General features: G+C 43.8%; 1 protein-coding gene across 1 annotated transcript; it reads right to left on the minus strand.

Annotated features, from left to right (window-relative positions):
* Positions 1 to 2,222: 2,222 nt before the first annotated feature.
* Positions 2,223 to 21,017, minus strand: NMBR (neuromedin B receptor). Its single transcript, XM_035110578.3, has 3 exons — positions 20,173 to 21,017; positions 6,884 to 7,232; positions 2,223 to 5,037 (listed from the first exon to the last, which is right to left on the minus strand). Exons 1-3 carry the CDS (start codon positions 20,619 to 20,621, stop codon positions 4,639 to 4,641), a joined length of 1,197 nt encoding a protein of 398 aa, XP_034966469.1. The 5' UTR covers positions 20,622 to 21,017; the 3' UTR covers positions 2,223 to 4,638.
* Between the last annotated feature and the right edge of the window lie 441 nt (positions 21,018 to 21,458).

Raw genomic sequence — 21,458 nt, forward strand, 5'->3', positions numbered from 1 at the left:
TAATTTTGATGAAATTGAACAGCAAGCATCCAAAAGAGCTTGAAAGAAACTGTTCTGGCTTTGTATATAGTGTAATGTTATAACATAGCTATGCTTCCCCTATGAATGTTCTCCCACCCTCCTTAAGCATCACTTCACAGAGCACTTTGCCAAATTGCTTCCCACCTTCCTTTAAACACCACTCCAGCACCATTTAATGGAAAACCACTCTGTGAAGTTCCTTCTGCTCTCCTTTAAATTCCACTCCTTCCTCAGCAGCTTCCCTGGGCTCACTTATCACCTCCCTTACTTGTTCGCTTGCCTGCTGTTCTATCACCATGCACGAAGTTGATATTACAGTGTGACAACCATTTTTCTTACAAAAATATAGTATGTGGAGAAAAAGTAGGTAACTATTGTCAAATGAATTGTGACTCTGAGAATGCCATTCAGAGTTGATAGGATTTGCTCCCTCCCAGGCTGGTGACCATCACTGCTGCTTGAAGGAACTGGTACCATCCTTTTGAATCTGCTGTGTGGTGAAGTCCTTTCTTTTATCTGCCCTGGAACTTCCAACGCTCTGCTTCATTGGATGTCCACGAGTTCTAGTGTTAACGAAAGGGGAAAACTTTTCTCCATGCCATGCATAACTTTATAAACTTCTGTCTTCTCTCCTCTTACTTGCCTTTCCCCTGAACTAAAAAGTCCTGAATGCTGCAACCTTTCTTCATAGCGGAGGAAAGCTCCATTCCCTTGATCGTTTTGGTCGTGCTTTTCTGAACCTTTTTCCAACTATACGATATAGATTGATTCCCCCTCCCATCTCTTTACCCCATGTGCTGCTCTGAGGGTTCTCCTGACACTCCCCTTGAGCCAATTCTTGGGCACTCAGGGAGAGGAGAGAAAGGAAGCCCCATTGCACAAGCAGACGTCCTTGCTCAGGGCTTCCACTGACGGGACTCATTAGGTGAACCCCACACACTGACCAATTGGCAGATTCAGCTGCCAGTCTGGTCAGCTTCTGCACATGGAACAGGAGGTGGTGTTTCGGGCAGCAAAATGCATTGGGCCAGCCCTGGCACTAGTACTAGTGATGTCTGAAGGTGTGCATATTTTAATTGTTGTTAGGCCTAGATTTTAATCATTTGAGGCAAGCTCCCAAAATCTGTGGACTCAGCTACACTGGCGAAGAAAAAGTTCTTTATATACGTTGCTTATCCACTATAACACTGTGACACAGATGGCCCTGTGGAGTTCTGTTTTTGCCAACCTCATACAAAGTTTACATAGGGCTTCCTAAAAAAAGAACTTTTGGGGTGTCCTGGTTTTTGAAATATGGCAACCCTAGTTTATGTTAGCATTTGTCACCCGGGGCCAGTTGTGAGACTGCCCAGGGCAAGGACAAAGCCAGTGCACACATGCCTGGCTACTATTGAGTCCGGGGGTGCAAATATCTGTGGTTGCTCTCAGCTTGAAAAACAACACACACAGGAAAGCCATTGGATAAGGCTAAACTATTTTATTGTGGCAAAATGCAGAGTCCGTCTCTGTTTGCCCAGCTCAGACATTCAGAGCTGTTTAGCATGGCTGCCTCTCTCTAGCATAGCAGGCAGTGAAGAGAGAACGAAGGAAACAACAGTTCCAACAAAACAGTAGACGAACATCCTGTCTACGTCACATCCACTCTGTGGGAACAAAACACATACAGTCATATGATAAACAATAATCCTATGACTGCAGGACAGGGAATGAATCTCAACAGTTTACAACGCATTTAACTGAAACGCTTCTTTGATAGATCCAGCGTTCCCACACCTCCTGCCTTGCTGCATTAGAGGCTAAGCAAAAAGAGATCCGCTCTCCCTGCCTCTTTCCATGAACATTGCTGTTGCTGCCATTGTTGGATAAGGGAGAGGAGTTTGCATGGTCTGAGGGGCTCCATTAGGATCATTTCTCCTCTGAGAGGAGACCAGGAAACTTCAACCAGGCCCAAGCATCAAACTCCTCTAGCTGCAGCAGGTTTATCACATTGTCTTCAATGGAGCATGCAGCTCAACCCTATGTATGTTTACTCAGAAGTAAGTCCCACTGTGTTCAAGACAGTGCATAGGATTTCACCCTTAAGTGCAACTAAATCTTTCCAGATTGGGGCTTATTAAATGTGTGTGTGTGTGTGTGTGTGTGTGTGTGTGTGTGTGTGCTTAGTAGCAAACTTGCTAATAGAGAACAGTCAAAATCCATGCTTAATTTTTTATTATTAGTATATAGAGTCACCTCACATATAAATCTGAACATTGACAAACTTTCCTGAACCACAGGCTACAGTGATGGGGAAAGACAATACACCATTTTATACCAACACAACAATTAAAAACTTTCCATAGAACTTCAGGGCAATGACAATTCACAGATGTCACGCAGCATGGAAAACCCATTTATTTTGCTCACATTGAACTTGGGACAAGATGTTTGCAGTTCAATGCAGTCAAGATGTGTTCATTTCCTGTCCACAAGGAGCTATAAATGCACAGCTGAGACAATGTTGGTTGCTGTTGTGTTTTTGTCTTCTGCCAAGATCCGAGGCTCACACCTTTTCAGTCTCTTCTACCCTTATCATACTTTGCACCCATTTAGCTCATGCTCTATCCATCCATGGGAAGAACTTGGCTCATGCTGCTCAGGCCACAGAAAATGAAAGAAGAGAGGGGCTGGAAATAAATGCCAATCATTAAAGCTGGCCATTCCTTCCCATTAAAGAGGCTGCTTTCACCAAGGAACTCTCTGGCCAGAAATGTTTGGCAACATCCCAACGCTGAAATGACACATGTGTTGTTGACCTCAAAAATGCTGCTGTTTACAACTGAAATCCTCTGTATGTTTTATACACATAAAGGGGCTTTGTGAGTAGAAAATGAACTGGGGTGTTGCTAGGCCCACACTGATGCCATGCCCCTCCAGCAGTCCCACCCCAGCACGGCATCCCCCTACTGACTCCAGCCCCTTGTGCTGAGTGGAGGTTAGAGGAAAAGGAGTCGAGATCAATGGAGTTGCTAGTGAGATAAAGGCTACCAGAAGAGGTGGCATAAATGCAGAGGAATCTGACAAAGACAGTAAAGAGAGAAAGGTAGCAGGACAGAGTGAGAGGGTCAGGAGGACTTAGCAAGCCCTAAAAAGTGAGATGGATGGATTTAGGGCTGAGAGGTGAGATAAATTGCCTTACCACGAAAGCTGCTTTTGGGTGGGACACTGTGCAATATTGTCCACTGGAGATATTGCAAAACATTGCTATAGATGGGATCCTGTGGTGAGTCGAGCTCTAATTTCAATCGGTGTGCTGAGTCCACCAAGTATCTTTGAGAAGAAGAGACTTTCTAGTGTTCTGAGGATGCCTGATAGTTTCAGCACGCTAAGAATGGTTACATGCCACATTCCTTTCTGACTGACAGCATATGGGACGATGCTGGGGAGGAACACCAAGGAGGGATTTGACATTGCTTAAAACTGAACACAGAGAAAGAGGCATTTAAATTTTTAAGGCCTTAAAAAGAGCCGTAGACTTTCCAAAAAATGACCCACGTATGAAATGACCTGCGTCGCGACAGAGGAGCCTGTCTGTCAGAGTTAGGTATGCTGAAGAGCGTTGTTCTCAATGAATTATTTATAACCATCCATTTATTTATCCGTTCATTGTTAAATGACCACAGATGTTCACTGCTCTCTGGTGCAAAACGTAGTGCAGCAAAGCAAATAAAACGTGTGATGGTATCAGATGAGGTTGGAAGGATAAGGAGCTGGCAAGCCAGAGAAATGAAGCAAAGTGCAATAATGAGCGGCGTGGATTGTTTGTAAGCTGAGATGTTATAAAAAGCTTGCACAGCTCATTGTAGCTGTCAGGCAATCTGGCCTGCTGGCGAAATGATCAAACTGCTTCACCTGTTGTCCATTGTTGGATACACCTAAAATCTTAGCATGTGCAGTGGGTGAGAAGAATTATACTTTATGATGACAGTTTGCAGCCGGTTAACACTGTGCCCCATAGGCAGAATCAAGGGCCCATAATCCTAGTACATGTTCCTAATTTATCAGTGCTACCTAACCTAACCGTGCATAATATGTAGCTGTCCCTTTTGCATATATAGGCATTGATCCATCTCTAATCATGCTTTGTTCTACATGGCTTGTGACCTGAATCAGGATGTATTTTCCTATCCTCATTAGATATGTGTATTAAGTTCAATGGTGACTAGAGAAGCATAGCTATGTGAAGTTACACATACATGCACATTAACAGAGTATACATATCTTATTTTCTGGATTGAGAAGATAATCTTTTGTGAGAAGATATTAAACCCAGCCACAGAGTTTCCAAAGCGTCCCCACCTTCAAGTTATCATTTAAGTACATCAGTATACTTTTTCCATTTCTAAAAAACCAACCTGTCATGCATGTTTCTTTTTATAGTGTGCATTTTTCTTATTTTTTGTTCAGCAATTCCAACCAACCAAATACCTTTTTAAGTGAGGAATAATATTCCTAATTCCTACAAAACCAACATGAAGATAAATTTTAAAACAATCCTCCCTAGAGGATTTTGATTGGCAACAAAAATATCTAGCTTAAACCCAGCTCATTCCAAGCTCATGCATTGCACTGGTTAAATCAGAATGCTATATCTTGTTTTGGGTTGTGTCCATTCAGTAGTGTTGTCATGGTAACAGTGTTCCTGGCATTCTCCACTGAAGTCATTCGAATGGCCGAGGAACTGTGCAGGTAGCTGGCAGATCTCTGTGGACGAGGCATCCTGCGACAGCAAAGTTGACTGTTGAAATGCCGCCTGAAGCTCTCGCTGAGGAAGTAGAGGGCAAATGGGTTTACGCAAGAATTGCAGAAGCTGAGCACTCGGGCTACCAGCGTAACAACCATATGGCCAAGTGACGGGTCGATCTTCGTGTAGTTAAAGGACCGGTACATGTATAGGACATGGGTAGGAAACCAGCATACAGCAAAAAGCCCAACGAAGACAAGCACAATTTTGGCCAGGCGCTTTCGTGTTTCCATCTAAAAAGATAAAATGAGCAGAAATAACCCGTCACAGTACAATGTTATGCTCCACATGAGCTTTCACAATGCATTCAGATACAATTAGTAGAGTGAGTAGCATCAGAAGCCAAATGACATTGCCAATGAAACCTGTTTGCATTAATATGTTCTAAGGTGTTTTCAGGTACAGATCCATTAAGCTGCATATTCTACTTCATATCATTCTACTGTACAGTCGTACCTTGGTTCTCAAATGGAATCCATTCCTGAAGTCCGTTTGACTTCTGAAAAGTTCAAAAACCAAGGCGTGACTTCCGATTGGCTGCAGGAGCTTCCGGCACTCAATTGGAAGCCACAGAAGCCATGTCAGACGTTCGGCTTCCAAAAAAATGTTCTCAAACCGGAACACTTACGGTACTTCTGTGGAGTACCAAGACATTCAAGAACCAAGGTACGACTGTATCTTTAATTTCACCAACTGCCTGTTAAAAGGGAGCACGGGGCATCCTTTGATACAGTTCTTCCACCCATCCCAAAATGGTCAAAGCACACCTTGTGCCAAACTTCTGTTAGAGCAGACATTTTCAACCTTGGGTCCCCAGATATTATTGGACCACAACTCTCATCACCCCCAAGAATGGTCATGGATGATGCAAGTTGAGAGTCCAACATCTTGGAACCCAAAAATGAAGAAGTCTGCATTGGAGGATATACACGGAGGCACAATTAGACAAGAATCACTGTGTATGCAGCACTGGACCATCCAACAATTGATTACTGATGAGAACTCAGTAGAGGGACAAAGGTAAAGAAATAGCCCTTTTCTGAGGGTTTCTTGCCATTTACAGGATAGTTTTCCATTGGCCTAAATAGCTCCAAAAAAAGCGAAGTCCTGCAATTTTTTTATTGTGGAATAGTGCAGCACATTCTACTAATAACTATAGTCTTACATTAACTTTGTTCACAAATATGAGAATTTTATACAAATTTTATGCAAATTGTATTTGTCCAAATACATTATTCCACAACAATTCCTCTTGGAACAAGACACATTGATTTGGGTGGACTTTACTTCTAATGAAGAGTGATCAAAGCAGTAGCCTATAATAGCTGTGTGCAAATTATCTACAGTCCACTGGTTTGTGATCTATTTCCAATGCTTCCCTTAGGGCTGTATAAACTGCCTACTCCATCTGTTTTCACTTTCATTTTCATGAAACCAATCACCATTACTAAACCAATATCTACCGGTACTCCTCTCATTAAACATGTAATTCAGACTTGTAAAAAGCAACAGCTAGTGTGTATCTTATTAGCTGGGGTAGGGGAAAGTACAGCAAAGAAATCTGAAACACAATCAATAATGGGCTCCAGACCAGAATATAACTGGAATCCAGAGGGCCCCCTGACATCCAGGAGCCCTGCTAGACCTTTGCAGAGGCCCCTTGATGTTGACACAGAACATTATTTCATTGCTGTGCAGAGCCTAGGCACTAGGGGGGGATCATGTTATACCCAGGCAAATCCTGCGCTGGAACCTGCAGGAACCTGTGAAAATCCACTACAGGTTCAGACTAGTCTAAATTACAAAGTCCGGCAAGAATTCTGCCTTGAGCAAATATTTTTATCCTTCTTTCATTTTTATCCTTCTTTCATTGGCATTCAGCAGACAGTCAATGTGGTACAGTACAGTATTTCTCAAGCCAAGTTGATGGTGGGGAGGGAGTTGGCTCTCAGGGGTAACATATGAGCAACGATATAAGTAGGAATACCTTAGTAGCCTCTTACCGGTAGTACTTTGAAATAATAAGTGGCCTGGCTTGCATGATCATAAGAGGTTCTAGCTTACATACGGGCCACTTACCTGTCTTTTAGATTGTGCACTGTTTTCTCCAGGTAGATTATGTGCACTCTTAATTAAAGTCCTTGCAATATGGTAATAGTAAGCACTAATGATGGTGAGCGGGATAAGGAGGTATACCAAAAGTATCATCACTGAATGGATCCTTGGGTGCAAATCATCCTTCAAGGGATACCGTATGCATTCTGTGAAGCTGACGTTATCTGCGTCGTTGATGTTTGCTACTTCAGAGAATACTGCTTCAGGAACTGCTAGCAGAATGGATATTATCCAGATGGCAATAGCTTTGATACAGGTCCACAGGACTGCATTGGGTGCTTGAATATCCATTGGATTGACAATTGCTTTGTACCTAAAAGCGTATGAGGGAAAATTAGAGTCAATTCTTTTTCAAAGAACACAGCTTTTATTGAAAGGAAGTGGCTTCCTGCAGTTAACAAATAGGAGCCTCGTATGTCCATTCAAGAGACCTGGCAAGACATTCCCCATCTGTTTCTGTATTGCAGGAAGCGGGCGGAATTGGAGGCAGAGAAAGACACAGGGAAGGATGGAGCAAGCAAACAAGCGACTGGCTACAGAAAACACATGTAGTCACCACCTTTAGCAATGTATAGAAGGGTCTAATTGACTGGATATGAGGGGGATGCGGGTGGTTCCCCTGCACAGGGCACAAAGTCAAAGGGGCACAAGTTTGAGAAGATCCGTCATTAAGAAAACTCATTTGGGAGTTCCAAATTTCAGCCTCGGACAGGGTGCCATGCTACCAAAATTACCAAGGTCTGTGCCTTTGTGAAGTAATAATATAGTAGGACAAAGGAAGCTGCCTTACACTCAGACCATTGGTCCACCTGTTCAGCATTGTCTGCACTAACTGGCAGCAGCTCTCAAGTGGGGATCTCTCCCAGTAGGACCTGGAGATGCTGAGGATCAAACCAGGGAACTTCTGCAGGCAAAACAGAGGTTCTACCACTGAGCTACAACCCTTCCCCTGGAAATGATGAACATGTGCAGAGTGCCACCTCTTCACCACTGAGTATCTTCTGACAGCCTTAGCACATTTGGGAGTGGGGGAGAAGACGCTGACATCATGGAACACAACGTTCAAGTAGGCTTGATCTCCTGCTTACCCATTTTATTTTATAAATTAATCCTTTATAAATTAAAGATAAACTGTAAAACTAGTTTCCCTTAAGCGCAGCTAACGTCAATAGAACAGTTGGCATTTGACTCACTTCAGGATGTTGAAATAATGCCATCGCAAGCCTTCATGAAAATTCATTACATGGAGGACTAACCCCAGTTGATCCATAAATTGGTCCCTAAGGCCATGCATTTCAGCTTCGCATAACAGAGACAAGCTCCCCCGCTCTCTGCAATTATTTCTACCCCAGTCTGGCAAGTGTAATGAAAACTATTTGTCTTCAGCCCTCGAGCAGCAAGTGCCTTCAAGGTTTCTTTTCTTTTTCTTCCTTACAATTTTTTATTTGTCTTTAAACAAATACAAAAACACTTTTAAACACTTTCCCAGCAGTAATAGACATGATTAATGATGTCCAGGAATTTGGAGCTGGAGATTTGTTCCTTTTATTAACCATTGTGTTAACCGATAAGCATGTTGATTAGATTAGGAAATCCCCTTAGTAAGTCTAAATCCCCATGTAAATCTAGACGGCCTTTTGCAGAGCGTTGTGGGAGAGAGGAAAAAAACACAGGCTCCAAAATATCACATGCTCACAGGAGAGAAGCTCTGGGGCCGTACAAGGGCAAATGAGAACTCAAGAGTTGTATGCATGTATAGCTTACAGACCAAAGCTTAGGTTAGCAGGGTTACTATTTAATGTTCATGAACAAAAGACCACAGTGGTTAACTTGTTTGCTTCTGAAACCCTTCCTTGAAGTATATTATGGGCCAGAGAGGAAACTATCAAATGCAAATAATGTTGGGGTTAAAAGCAAAATCAGCAGAAACTGGTTGAGGAACTTACACATAGAGACCAAGACTTAAACAAATGCTTGGTTTAATGGAGAAAGTAAATTTAACAAAAATTAAATCAGGCTTATACAAAATACCCACACAACCAAACCACCCACCAAGAGCACACTGGGAAAACGCCCAGCACAGAGGCAACACACAACACCCCTGATATACCCTGCATCATCAGCTTCACAGCAACACCTGTAGAGCTGCTCCACAGCTGCAGAGCCCCAATCATTAAATCTTTCCTGACTCTTAAAGATACAGTGAAACAATAATGACACTTTTACACAATCATTCAACATATCCCCTGCAGTTCATTATTGTGAAACAGAGACAAACTTTGTACATGTCTTTCATGCGCAACTTTTGGAAGTGCTTTAGTAAAGATGTCTGCAACTTGTCTGTCACCGGGGACATATTCAAAAACAATTGTTTTGTCAGCAATCAAATTCTTTACAAATTGTAAACGTAATCTCAACACTCTAGTGCGCTGTGTGTTGGTTTCTGAGCACAGGATAGCAAGTCCACTCTGGGAATCGAGATAAACTTTTACTGGGAGTGATACTGGCATCTTTAAGTCTTCAAATATTTGTAAATACCACTCTATATCACGGATGGCCTGAGTACAGGCATATAACTCACTTTCAGTTGAAGAAAGACAATTAATCCTTTGATTCTGTGCTTTCCATTCAAAAGGACACCCATTATAAAAATAAACCATACCAGATGTACCTTTGTAATTATTTTGCTCTACAGCATGAGATGCATCACAATATATTTCAAAACCTTTGTCAATAGATGGTGTAAATTCCAACCTATAATGTTTTGTGTGTTTGAGGTACATCACCACTCTCTTAAGAGCTTTGAAGCATTGGGTAGTGGGTTTTTCTACAAATTTTGCCAGAAAATGAAAAGCATAAGTTACATCTGGCCTTGAAACTCTTTGAATAAAATTGAGCTTGCCTATGGCAGAGCGATACAAAGTTTTGTCAGAGAACGTGTTATTGCCATCTGTAAAAGTGAAACCACATACCATAGGCGTTTCTTTCCCATTTGCATTCTTTAAACATAACATTTCAACAAGATCATCTATTTTTGCATTTTGATGAATCAAATAAGAACCATTTTTGCCTTCTTCAATTTGCATGGATATATAGTTTTTAGCTTTGCCTAATTCTACCACATCAAATTTTTCTTGTAACAGTGACACTATCTTTGTATATTCATGTTTAGTTTTTGTAGAAATTAATATATCATCTACAAACACACATAATTTGGTCACAGAATTTCCATTTTCTTTTGTAAATACACAGTTATCTGCCTTGCCTTGTGTAAAACCAAAATCCAGCAATTCCTTCACTAAAGTCTGATGCCAGTTTTTACCACTCTGATGCAAACCATAAAGAGATTTATTTAGTTTGCACACTACTCCTTTAGTGGCGATTACGCCATCAGGGACACACATAAAAATTTGTTCTTCTAAATCTGCAAACAAATAGGCAGTTTTTATATCTACATGATAGACAGAATGTCCACGCTGGGATGCATCTTTTAACAAAAGCTTAACAGATTCATATTTTACGCTCGGTGAGTAACACAAATCATAGTCTTCACCTGGGATTTGCTGGAAACCTCTGGCTACTAACCTAGCCTTGTACCTTACAACTTCGTTTTTATCATTCATTTTCACTTTATAAACCCATTTTGAATCAATAACTCTCATGTCTGGGGTTTGTGGTACAAGAGACCAAGTGTTATGCTCTTTTAAAGAAGCTATTTCATCATCCATAGCTTTGTACCAATTTGCAGCTTCATGCAAAGGTAATTTTTGAACATCGTTGTAGCATTTTGGCTCAAAAACTGCTTTATTGGCATACACAGTATATAACTGCTCTTTTGAAAACCGTCTTGGTTCCTGTCTCTTTCTGTCTGAACGTCTTAGTCCTGAAGAAGAGCTAGGCCCTTCAGAATCAGTAGAACTATTTGGACTTCTAGCTTCAGACTGTAAATTGCTATCATCAGACTGTTGAGACTCTTGTGGGCTTTTCTTACTTTCAGAAAACTCAGAAGAACTTAACCTTTCTTTAGGTGTCTGTGTCTTTAAATTTTCAAACAAATCACCAGACACAACAGGCTTTTCGTCTTCAGATTCACTAGTATCCCCTGCTCCAGCTTCTCCCTCTTCTACTTCTACTTCCTCCTCATCAGCATTATCTAAACCATCACTATCTTGAAAAATAGCAACTCTATTCCAATTTACAGTTTCAATCATGCTTCTGGTAATATGAAATTTACCAGTTGCTGGTACATAAACTCTGTACGCCCCCTGCTGGTAGCCCATAAACTTTCCTTGAACACTACGCTCATCCAACTTGTGTCTAGCAGGGTAGTGAATAATAACGTCTGAACCCCAAATTCGTAGGTATTTTAAATTAGGGCGTTTTTTAAACAACATTTCATAGGGTGTAACATTTAAACTAGAATGATAGGATCTGTTTTTAACAAAAAGATAGGCATGAAGAGATTCCGCCCAATATTCTTTCCCCAAATTAGCATCATGCAAGTAAGTTTTAACACCTGCCTGCAAATCACGTTGCACTACTTCTACAATCCCATTCTGCCAAGGACTTCTAGGGCAGGACAACTCGTGAACAGTCCCCTGCGCTTCCAGGAAATGTGAAAATTCCTCAGAAACAAACTCTCCCCCCCTGTCAGAAAACAAATGCTTTATAGGTTTGTTAAAGTGGGTTTTTACCCAGTTGCAAAAAATCTTGTACTTCTCAAGTGCTTGTGACTTTTCAGCAATGGTGTAAACAAAACAATATCTGCTGTACTGATCAATAAGAGTAAGCCAATATTTTGAATTTCCTAAGGAAGGAGGGAGTGGCCCTACTAAATCACAATGCACACGTTCAAATGGCTCTGTTACTTTCCTGCCTGAGCATTTACCCTTTCTTGCAACTTTTATCTTATTCTTACAACAAGATACACATTGCATATAGTATTTACATGGCTTCAAGTTTAGTCCATCAACAATCTTCTCTGTCTTTATCACATCTGTGAAATTTAAATGTCCCAAAAGTCTATGCGCCTCATGAATACATCCGGAGTGAGGCTTTACATTTCTCAGCCCCTGACTTTTTCTCAACCCTTGACTTGGCTGGGTTACTCTACAGTTCACAGGTGGCTGTGAATGCTTTTTAAAATATAGTCTATATAAACCTTCAGACTCTCTGGCATACAATACACGTTTTCCCCCTTTGTAGAACTCACATAGTGATTTTGTGAAGCATACAGTTACTCCTTGGCGTGCAAAGCAACTTACTGATAATAAATTGTCCACTGATGGGCAGTAAGTGCAATTTGCTATTGTGATGTTTAAGGAGTCAAGTTTCACAGTACCTCTGCCAAGCGACTGTAGAACGTCGGAGTTGGCCAGATGAATGGTGCCAATTTCCTCTTCGAAAGAAACAAACAGACTTCGGTCGTTACAAAGATGACTTGACGCCCCGGAATCTACTACAAACGATTTCCACGTGTCATCTTTAATTACTTTACGACCTAATTCACGAACATGGAACGCTCGCGGCTCGCGTCCATCTTTACGATGTGCTGCCGACTGCTGGGTTGCTGTCTGTGATTTACGAAATGGAACGGACCCTGAAGCATTTTGCTTTTTAAATCTGCAGTCCCTCGCAAGGTGCCCCTGCTTTTTACAAAACCAGCAATGCTTGGAAGTTTTGAAAGCAGATGAATCACCACAGACTTGCATACGGCGTTCCTCATTATTTTTAGAAATAGGAGTGCTAATCCCACAAGCCTCCCTTCTGTCCAGCTCGCCCATCAATCTTGCTGTTACCCCTTCCACAGTTAATTTTGCTGGAGGTACAGCAGATATCTGACTAGCTATGGCAGACGCTGACTCCTTTCTAACGTGCACTGCCGCAAGACTGTCCCACATTTCTTTGGCAGTCTTCTTATTTCTTATATACACAACTTGCTGATCACTAACAGACAAGTTAATTAATGCCCTTGCTTTAGCATCACCTTTCGACCAGGCATCGGTCACAGGAGCAGGAGGGTCCTCGGTCACGTACTTCCACACATCACGGGAAGTTAGAAGTGCTTCCAATCGAAAGGACCATAGACTGTAGTTCTCGGCCGTTAGTTGCGGGAATGTTAAAGCCTTCTCAGCCTCAGCAACACGGTCTGCCATGCTGGAACTTTTCAACCACCAGCCCACAAAACCGTTGCAGCAAAAAGAAGGAAAAAACCTTTCTAAACCTTTCTCCAAAAACTAACATGTGCAGTTCCACGCTCAACCACTGGGCCCATAACCAAGATGTTGGGGTTAAAAGCAAAATCAGCAGAAACTGGTTGAGGAACTTACACATAGAGACCAAGACTTAAACAAATGCTTGGTTTAATGGAGAAAGTAAATTTAACAAAAATTAAATCAGGCTTATACAAAATACCCACACAACCAAACCACCCACCAAGAGCACACTGGGAAAACGCCCAGCACAGAGGCAACACACAACACCCCTGATATACCCTGCATCATCAGCTTCACAGCAACACCTGTAGAGCTGCTCCACAGCTGCAGAGCCCCAATCATTAAATCTTTCCTGACTCTTAAAGATACAGTGAAACAATAATGACACTTTTACACAATCATTCAACAAATAATAGTCCTAAATACTAAGGGATGTACAAAATGCTCTTGCTTGTCCATGAGCACCACTTAGGAATAGCAGGGGAGACTTAAATTTCTGGCTAACGTGTTGGTTCTAAGACAGGGCGACGATATGCATGCCACAGGCACAAATGCCATTTTATTACACAAATTGATGCTTTTGAATTATGGTGCTGGAGGAGACTCTTGAGAGTCCCATGGACTGCAAGAAGATCAAACCTATCCATTCTTAAGGAAATCAGCCCTGAGTGCTCCCTGGAAGGACAGATCGTGAAGCTGAGGCTCCAATACTTTGGCCACCTCATGAGAAGAGAAGAATCCTTGGAAAAGACCCTGATGTTGGGAAAGATTGAGGGCACTAGGAGAAGGGGACGACAGAGGACAAGATGGTTGGACAGTGTTCTCGAAGCTACGAACATGAGTTTGACCAAACTGCGGGAGGCGGTGCGGGACAGGAGTGCCTGGCGTGCTGTGGTCCATGGGGTCACGAAGAGTCGGACACGACTAAACGACTAAACAACAACAACAACAATTACACAAAGGGACTGGACTGTCTATACATTGTGGGGGGGGGAGCAGCCACAGAAGATGCTCTTACATCTTCAGTTATTAGGGCTGTGCACCTGATTCAGCCAAGGCCCTAACCTTGAGACAAATTGGGCTTATTTGGAGGGATCTGTGGCATGTTCAAGGCTGTTTGAGGCAGTGTTTCACTCCCCATAAAATGTGCATGCTCTTTCGGGGCTTGGAGTGGAATTCAAGGGTCCATGGTTGCCAGCTTTGTTCAGTCCCATTCTTCCTTATTTCTCTCCCTCCCCCACTACAAACTAACAAGTCCATATCCACCTGGGGCTGTCATGTGGCAGGGAGGAGAGGCAGGGAGGAGAGGCAGGCATAAGCGAGAAGAAGACAGAGTAACCAGAAGAAAGAGAAGCCTACTGGATGGCTGCATCTTTGTGCAGAAGCGGGGGGTGGGTGCCTTTCCTGTCAGACCTCTTCTTCCCACCCTCAGAGTGGCAGGGAGTTGGACTGGATGGCCCTTGTGGTCTCTTCCAACTCTATGATTCTATGATCTGATCCCGCAGAGTGCTGGTGCAACCCCTCCAGACCTTTTCCAAATCCTATTTTAATTGTATACTAAAATAGTGTTTATAAAAAACCTTTAAAATCCATTAGCCTTTCCCCCTAATTGCTTCAGGGACAGATCTGGGGTGGGTGGCTCCCAGTGCGGTGAAAGGCAAAATGGCCTGATCCAGGGGCCACAGATGGGGGCCACAGGGTGCACAGCCCCATTAATTATATCTAAAGGTCAAATTAAATGGGAAGTTATTCAGCTTTAGCCCTGAAATGTATGCTTTCTTCCCCCGCCCAAATAGTTGGGGGGTGGGGGGTGTAGCAAGCTGGGTCAAGTCTGTGGGAAAGGGGAGGGTGTCTTTAACTTTTGGGGCTCCTGCACCAGCTAAAAATATGAATGACATAAACATGAGCCTTTCAGTCCTGCAGAGAATCTTGTCACTAAAGAAAGGAATCCCCCACACAGATTGAAAACTGAAATGAAGCCCCTACAGAAAAACCTGTGCTTGCTGTAGGAAGCCCAATCAGGCAGTTTTCTTCGCACTGCTGCAAACAGGTCATGGAAAAGGTCTGCTGTGTTCTGGAGACGACCATGTAATGCACAGGGTGAGTGGCAAAAGACAAAGGGCTCATCAGCCACCCCACACAGCCCCTGGAAGCACCCCCTGCATTGCAGCCACAATGTTACTGTCCCTTTGCATGACTGGCATGGCTACTTCAAAGCCAAGAAGCTAAACAAGTTCCTTACAGTGCCCTGAAGCAGATACATTTCAGGCCAGGAAGTGAAAATGTTTCAGCATATCAGTGTTCCCCAGCGTGGATGCTTCTCCGAATGACATTAAAAAGTTTGATATAGTTGGCTGCGTGCGCAGGCTCTTCCAATTGCATAGAGACGAATCAAGCGTCTTGAAGCAGACATGCTCAGATAAGCAAGATCAATGCCTATGTCCTAGAGACATAATTACTAGCAAAGAAGGTCAGCTCCACATATCAGTTGCTTGCAAGCACAAATACCTGAAAGGCGAGGCCAGTCGTGGTGGAAAAAATGCTGGTTTTCTAACCTTGTAATATTATTGATGCCATAGGACCATGTGACATGTTTCGTCTCTGGGTGTTGAAAGGGTCTGTGGCAGATACAAGAATTTAAAAGGAGGAATGAGATAAAGTCTCCCTGTGATATTGCAGAATGCTGACGGCTAGGGCTGCGATAGTAAACAGGCTTGCCAAAGCAAATTTGTGGGGAGATTTCAGAGTCATAGCCTGGATCCATAGAGAGCCAGAATAAATGAAATGTGCATAATATCTCTGTTCTTCAATGAGATGAACTATTACCTGTCCTTACTGAAAGATGCTTGCTGTCTCCTTTCCATTTCCTTTTCTTCTTTCTGCTCACTCAGAAAGTGCAATACTCATTCACAGAGAAACAGATATGCCATATAATGTGTTTAGTATGTCTTGTATCTTAACAAGTGAAAACTGCAAGAGAATTCCATTTGAGATTCCAGCCGGCCATGCAAGAGACTCCATTCTAGTCCCTAACCCACCCAATGTTTCTGTCCTACCAACAACAGGCAGTGAACATTCTATGCCCACTGAGCATGCTCAGTCCTTACTGAACTGTTTGGGGGCTTCCTCCAACTTTTTCCCAACATGTTGTTGTTGTTTTTTTGTACTTCTGCAGACCTCAGAATTCTCCCAAGCCTGCTAATATACCTCCCTCTTGTTTGTGGGTGGTGTCCTTTTAGTTATATGGGGTTTTTTTGATAGGTAAGTATGTGGCTCCATTAAACAAATCCCTTACTAATGATCTCCAGTCGGGAGAATGGATGGTCAGTTTTCAGGATACTTTACTTGGAGTAGTTCTAAACCCTGAAGGTTAATTTCTAAGTATACCCATTTTTACAAACAAATACATTTTCCAAAAGGACACTTTGAAGAACAGGGAAATTGCAGGGAAGTAATGCAACCCTACTACCAGCACAAATAAACGATTTATATGTTTATAGATAATCTGAAAGGGTTCATGTGAAATGGCTAGAGAAATGGTTAGGTTAAATCAGTAATCATTTTTTGTGTGGAACTTCATGCCTTTCCGTTTCTCAATGAAATTGACATTCAGATGAAGGCACATTTTTGATGAGTCATGGCTATAAATCCTAAATAGCATGGAAACAAAAGTGTAAGAATGTTTTCCCAAAAGGCATGCAACACAGAAAACGTCCAGAACTAATTAATTAATACGGAGTGGTAAAGGAACAGGTAAAAAATAATTAGTTCTATATATAAGTGAAAGTTAACAAAACAAAAAGTATTTTGGACCTCATTTTGTTTAGAACATAATGTGAATGCCACTCAGCAAAAATGCCTGTCTAGCTAAATGCCAATTTCATACTCCTATTGACAAAATGATTCTGTAAAGTTAGGCAAAATCCTAGAATCTTGGCACCTGTTAAAACCTTGTTTGGATTGATATTGTCTCCTTTTAACCCAAAAAAACAAAAAACAAACAGTGCCCAAGAAAGGAAAGTATGAGTTATTGAGGACTGTGAACTAAGGAGAAACTGGGCCTAGTATAGAAATAAAAATATACCCCTGACTTTATTCCACTCCCCATGTAACAGTTCATAGAATCAAAGAATTGTAGAGTTGGAAGGAATCCCAAGGGTCATCTGGTCCAACCCCCTGTAATGCAGGAAACTCAGCTAAAGCATCCATAGCAGATAGCTACGCTAGTTAAATATGAAAAGCAGTTTCTGGGAGCAGAGAGAGGGGAGAGTGCTCTTTAATCAGGTTGTGCTTGTGTACTTATATAGGACTAGATGTGCTATTGGCTTGATCCAGCAGGATTCATCTTACGTTCTTAAACCTTGCTGGGTATTGCACAGCAACAAAATACCTCTGGGAGGACCACTTCCTGCATTGTGTTTTATACAGAGAAGCTGGACCGCTTGACATCTTGCAGTATCATCAACCATGAGAGCCTTCTGGGCTGCCTACAATGACCTCTCACTCTTATTTGAAGGAGAACCACTAACTCACAATGTGGTGTGCATGGTATATATAGTGCATGATGTTATTTTATTTTGCCTTTCAAAGTTCAGTTCTATGGCTTGCTACTTTGGAAAATACTTCATTCTTTTAAAGGAAGTGACCCCACACTGTCTTCAAATATATGCTGCAACCTATTTTCCTACCTAAGCTACAGTTTGTCCAGTTTCAATAAGAAAGCAAGTTGGTGCCAGCATTGCTGATGAACCCTACTTGATGCACATGTAGCAAAATGCTTGCTTGGTCATTGCTGATCTTCGCCACTCTCCCTTGAGTCTATGTATATTCTTAATTCTGCCAACCTCATAGGGAGTGAGATTCTTCTTTGCATTTAGGCAGTTGCATAAAGTCCTGAACACTAATGATTATTAACAACCTGGTTCGCTTTTTATATAAATGGGGAAGGATGGTTTACATCCCAGTCCTTTGAGTATTACACAGAACTTTCTGGTCATTAACTTTGGCTCACACTGTGTTTAGTTTAGATCAAGAGTGGAAGATTCTGTTCCCAGTACATTGAAGAACCAAATATTTCATAGAATCATAGCATTGGGAGGGAGCCTGGGGGTCAGCTAGCCAGTTACTCTATTCAGTGATGGATCGACAGAGCAAGATGCACCTGCAGCATCCCTGACAGGTGCCATCCAGCCTTTGCTTAAATGCCTCCAGTTCAAGAAAGCCCACCACCTCCCAAGGCAGCCTGATCCCCTGCCAAACAGCTTGTACCATTAGGACATTTCTCCTCGGTGCTGAGCCTATATCTTATTTCCTGTGATTTCTAATGGTGGATTTCAGTCCTGCCCTTTTGAATGACAGGGAATAAATCTGTTCCATGTCATGCATGACACCCTTCAAAAGATTGAAGGCAGCTCCCCTTCAGGATAAACATTCCCAGCTCTTTAAAGTGTTCCTCATAGGACTTGGATCTGGACCTCTCACAGTCCTTTGGACACACTCCAATTTGTCAATGTCCTTCTTAAAAGGTGGCACCCATAACTGAACGCAGCACTCCAGATGTGAGAGAAGGGTAAGATCCTTCCTAAGTTCTTTGCGTCCTGCAGTCTGTTTACACCTGCAGCCAGCCAGATGACTCTGGGATGCTCACATGCAGGGCACAAAGGCAACCATTGGCTCCTGTTTCTCCCCTGTATCACTTGGGATTCAATATCGCACTTTCTCTAACTAGGTAAGCTCCATTTAGATATTGTGACTGATGGTCATGTTTCTCCATGCAGTTGCCAAGAGTCACTGTGGTGTAATGGTTAGGGTGTTGGACTATGACCTGGAAGATCAGGGTTTGAATCCCCACTCAGCCATGAAGCTCACTGAGTGACCTCAAGCTAGTCACTATCTCTAAGCCTAACTTATCTCCCCGGACTGTTGTAAGGAGAAAAAGGGGAAGGAAGAACCATGTACAGTACACCACCTTGAGATCTTTGGGGGGAAAGGTGGTATATAAATGAAGAATGAAATAAAATAAGCCCTCTTTAATCCATTGTCTCAGCAATTTCCACACATTATTTATGTCTGATATGGCAACATGTGTGTGTGTGTGTGTGTGTGTGTGTGTGTGTGTGTGTGTTAAGAGATGCTTCACCTCCAAAGAAAAAATTAAGAATGGGATTGCTACAACATAAGCACAGCTACACAGGAGCAGCAGTTCCTTCCCATCGTCTGTGGTTAATCAGTGGTCCAGAGAAGGACATTGCAGACCATGGGCAGCCAGCAGGGTGTCTGATGCTGTATGACTTGCATGCCCATCAGCCTCAGGCAGTGGGACCAGTGGTGGGTGGGAATTCTGGAGAGCACACCTGCTGCTGCACAGGACCAGGTTCACCTCCTACGCATGTGATGGGACCCCTTCCCCTTGCAGTCAAGACATGATCCAGTCCGCTGAGCCTTTAGGGAGGCAGAACTCTAATCTATCCAGCCCTTCTTGGTGGGTAACCTTACATTTGAGACAACGGACTAAGTTCAAAGCCCTGCTCAGATGCCCATCCCAGCAGAGCATCCGTGCCTTTAACAAGGGCCAGAAATTCCCCCATGAAAGCGTTTTCCTTTACCAGAGACCGGGAAATTATTCACCCATTGGACGTCTGGCTCTCGTGGAACTATGAGAGACAGGAGACGCCGACCAGGACAAACGTAGAATCATAGAATTGTGGAGTTGGAAGGCACCCAAAGGATCTTCTAGTCCAGCCCTCTGCAGGAGTAGCCTAGGTGTGGGTTAAATGTGAAATAATCTCTCTCTTCCTGCCCCCCCTTTCAGTCTTCTGTGGCTGGCAGTGACTTTCTTCCTCTCTGTGTCTCTCTGTATGGTTCTGCCAAAATAAATTCCTGCATTGCAGGGGGTTGGACTAGATGACTTTCGTGGTCCCTTCCAACTCTACAGTTCTATGACTCTGTGACTGTCTGTCTGTCTGCCTCTCTCCCTCCCTCCCTCCCTCCCCCCCTCCCCGGTGCCTCCTTTTCCGCCTGCCCCTCGCCTCGCCTTACCTATCGGCGCTGAGGGCAGTGAGCGTGAAGACGGAGACTCCCACCGAGGTGAGCTGGATGGCCGGCAGCAGCTTGCAGCCCACCTCGCCGAAGAGCCAGTCCTCGAGGAAGAAGCGCGAGGCGTCGACGGGCACGCAGGTGAGCAGCAGCAGCAGGTCGCCGGCGGCCAAGCTGGAGATGAAGATGTTGGGCACGCTGCGCACGGCGCTCCTGCCCACGAAGATCTTCAGCAGGGTGGCGTTGCCCAGCAAGCCCACCGCCATGATCAGCAGATACAGCGAGGGCACCACGCAGCGGATGATGAAGAGCGCCCGGGCTTGCTGCGACGGGGGCAGCCGCTCCGACGCCTGGCCCAGAGCCGGGTCCGCCTCGCCGCTGCCGTTGCCCTCCGCCGTCAGGTTGCCCCAGGCGGACGCGCTGCTGCCCAGCCCCGTCCAACTGAGCGACATAGCCTTGCCCGTTGAAGGAACAGGGCTCTCTCCGGATGCCCAGACTTCTGCGCCTTCCCGCACTCCCAGATGGACAGGCACAGGACGATGCGCTCAAAGGCAAACCTGTCTCTTCTTCCAGTCCAGGAGTGCCCGGGTTTGGGACAACCCAGATGACCGCCGGGGCAAGCTTTCCTGGGATGCTTCTGCAGAAGGAAGTCCCAAAGGCTTTCTGTTCAAGTAAGTGCTGTTTAAGTAGGATCTGAGTCAAGAAATTGGTATCCAGTCTGTTGGGTCTTTCTTCTGCGAGGTGAAGCAGGCGAAAAGAGTCGCGCGATTCTGCTGGACGATGCTGGCGGATCCTCTTTCTAGGAAAGCCTGGACGACTCTGCTCCTCTCTTCAGAGCGTGGAGCAGCTGAGGTTGGACAGCTCCTGCCGGGCAGAAGCCGGACTCGATTTCCCCTGCTTTCCGCGCAATACCAGTCCTTTATACGTGAGAGGGTCCGCCTCCGCAAGGAGGAGCGAACAGTTAGAGAAAAGCCACCAACTTGGTGTCTTGGCGCTGAATGGAGGAGGCGGCTCCTCCAAGTTAAAGACAGAGGCTTTCCCCGCGACAGAGACGGGGGAAGTGACCATAGGAGGCTGCGGCTCCAAAAGGTTTCCAAACTGCTGGACTTGTCTGGGCGAGTTTATGGACTCAGGCGGAACGGGCTGGCACGTCTAAGGCTGCAGCCCTTCTAGGCTCACTTCCCTGGGAGTAAGCCCTAGTGAACTCAGCAGACGTGGACAGCTCCGATCCTATGCATACTGCCTTTGGATTGACTTCTGAGTCAGCCTGCATAGGACTGGGCTGCAGA

This window comes from Zootoca vivipara, chromosome 3 (assembly GCF_965207765.1).
Source record: "Zootoca vivipara chromosome 3, rZooViv2.hap1.1, whole genome shotgun sequence".
Taxonomy (NCBI): Eukaryota; Metazoa; Chordata; class Lepidosauria; order Squamata; family Lacertidae; genus Zootoca; species Zootoca vivipara.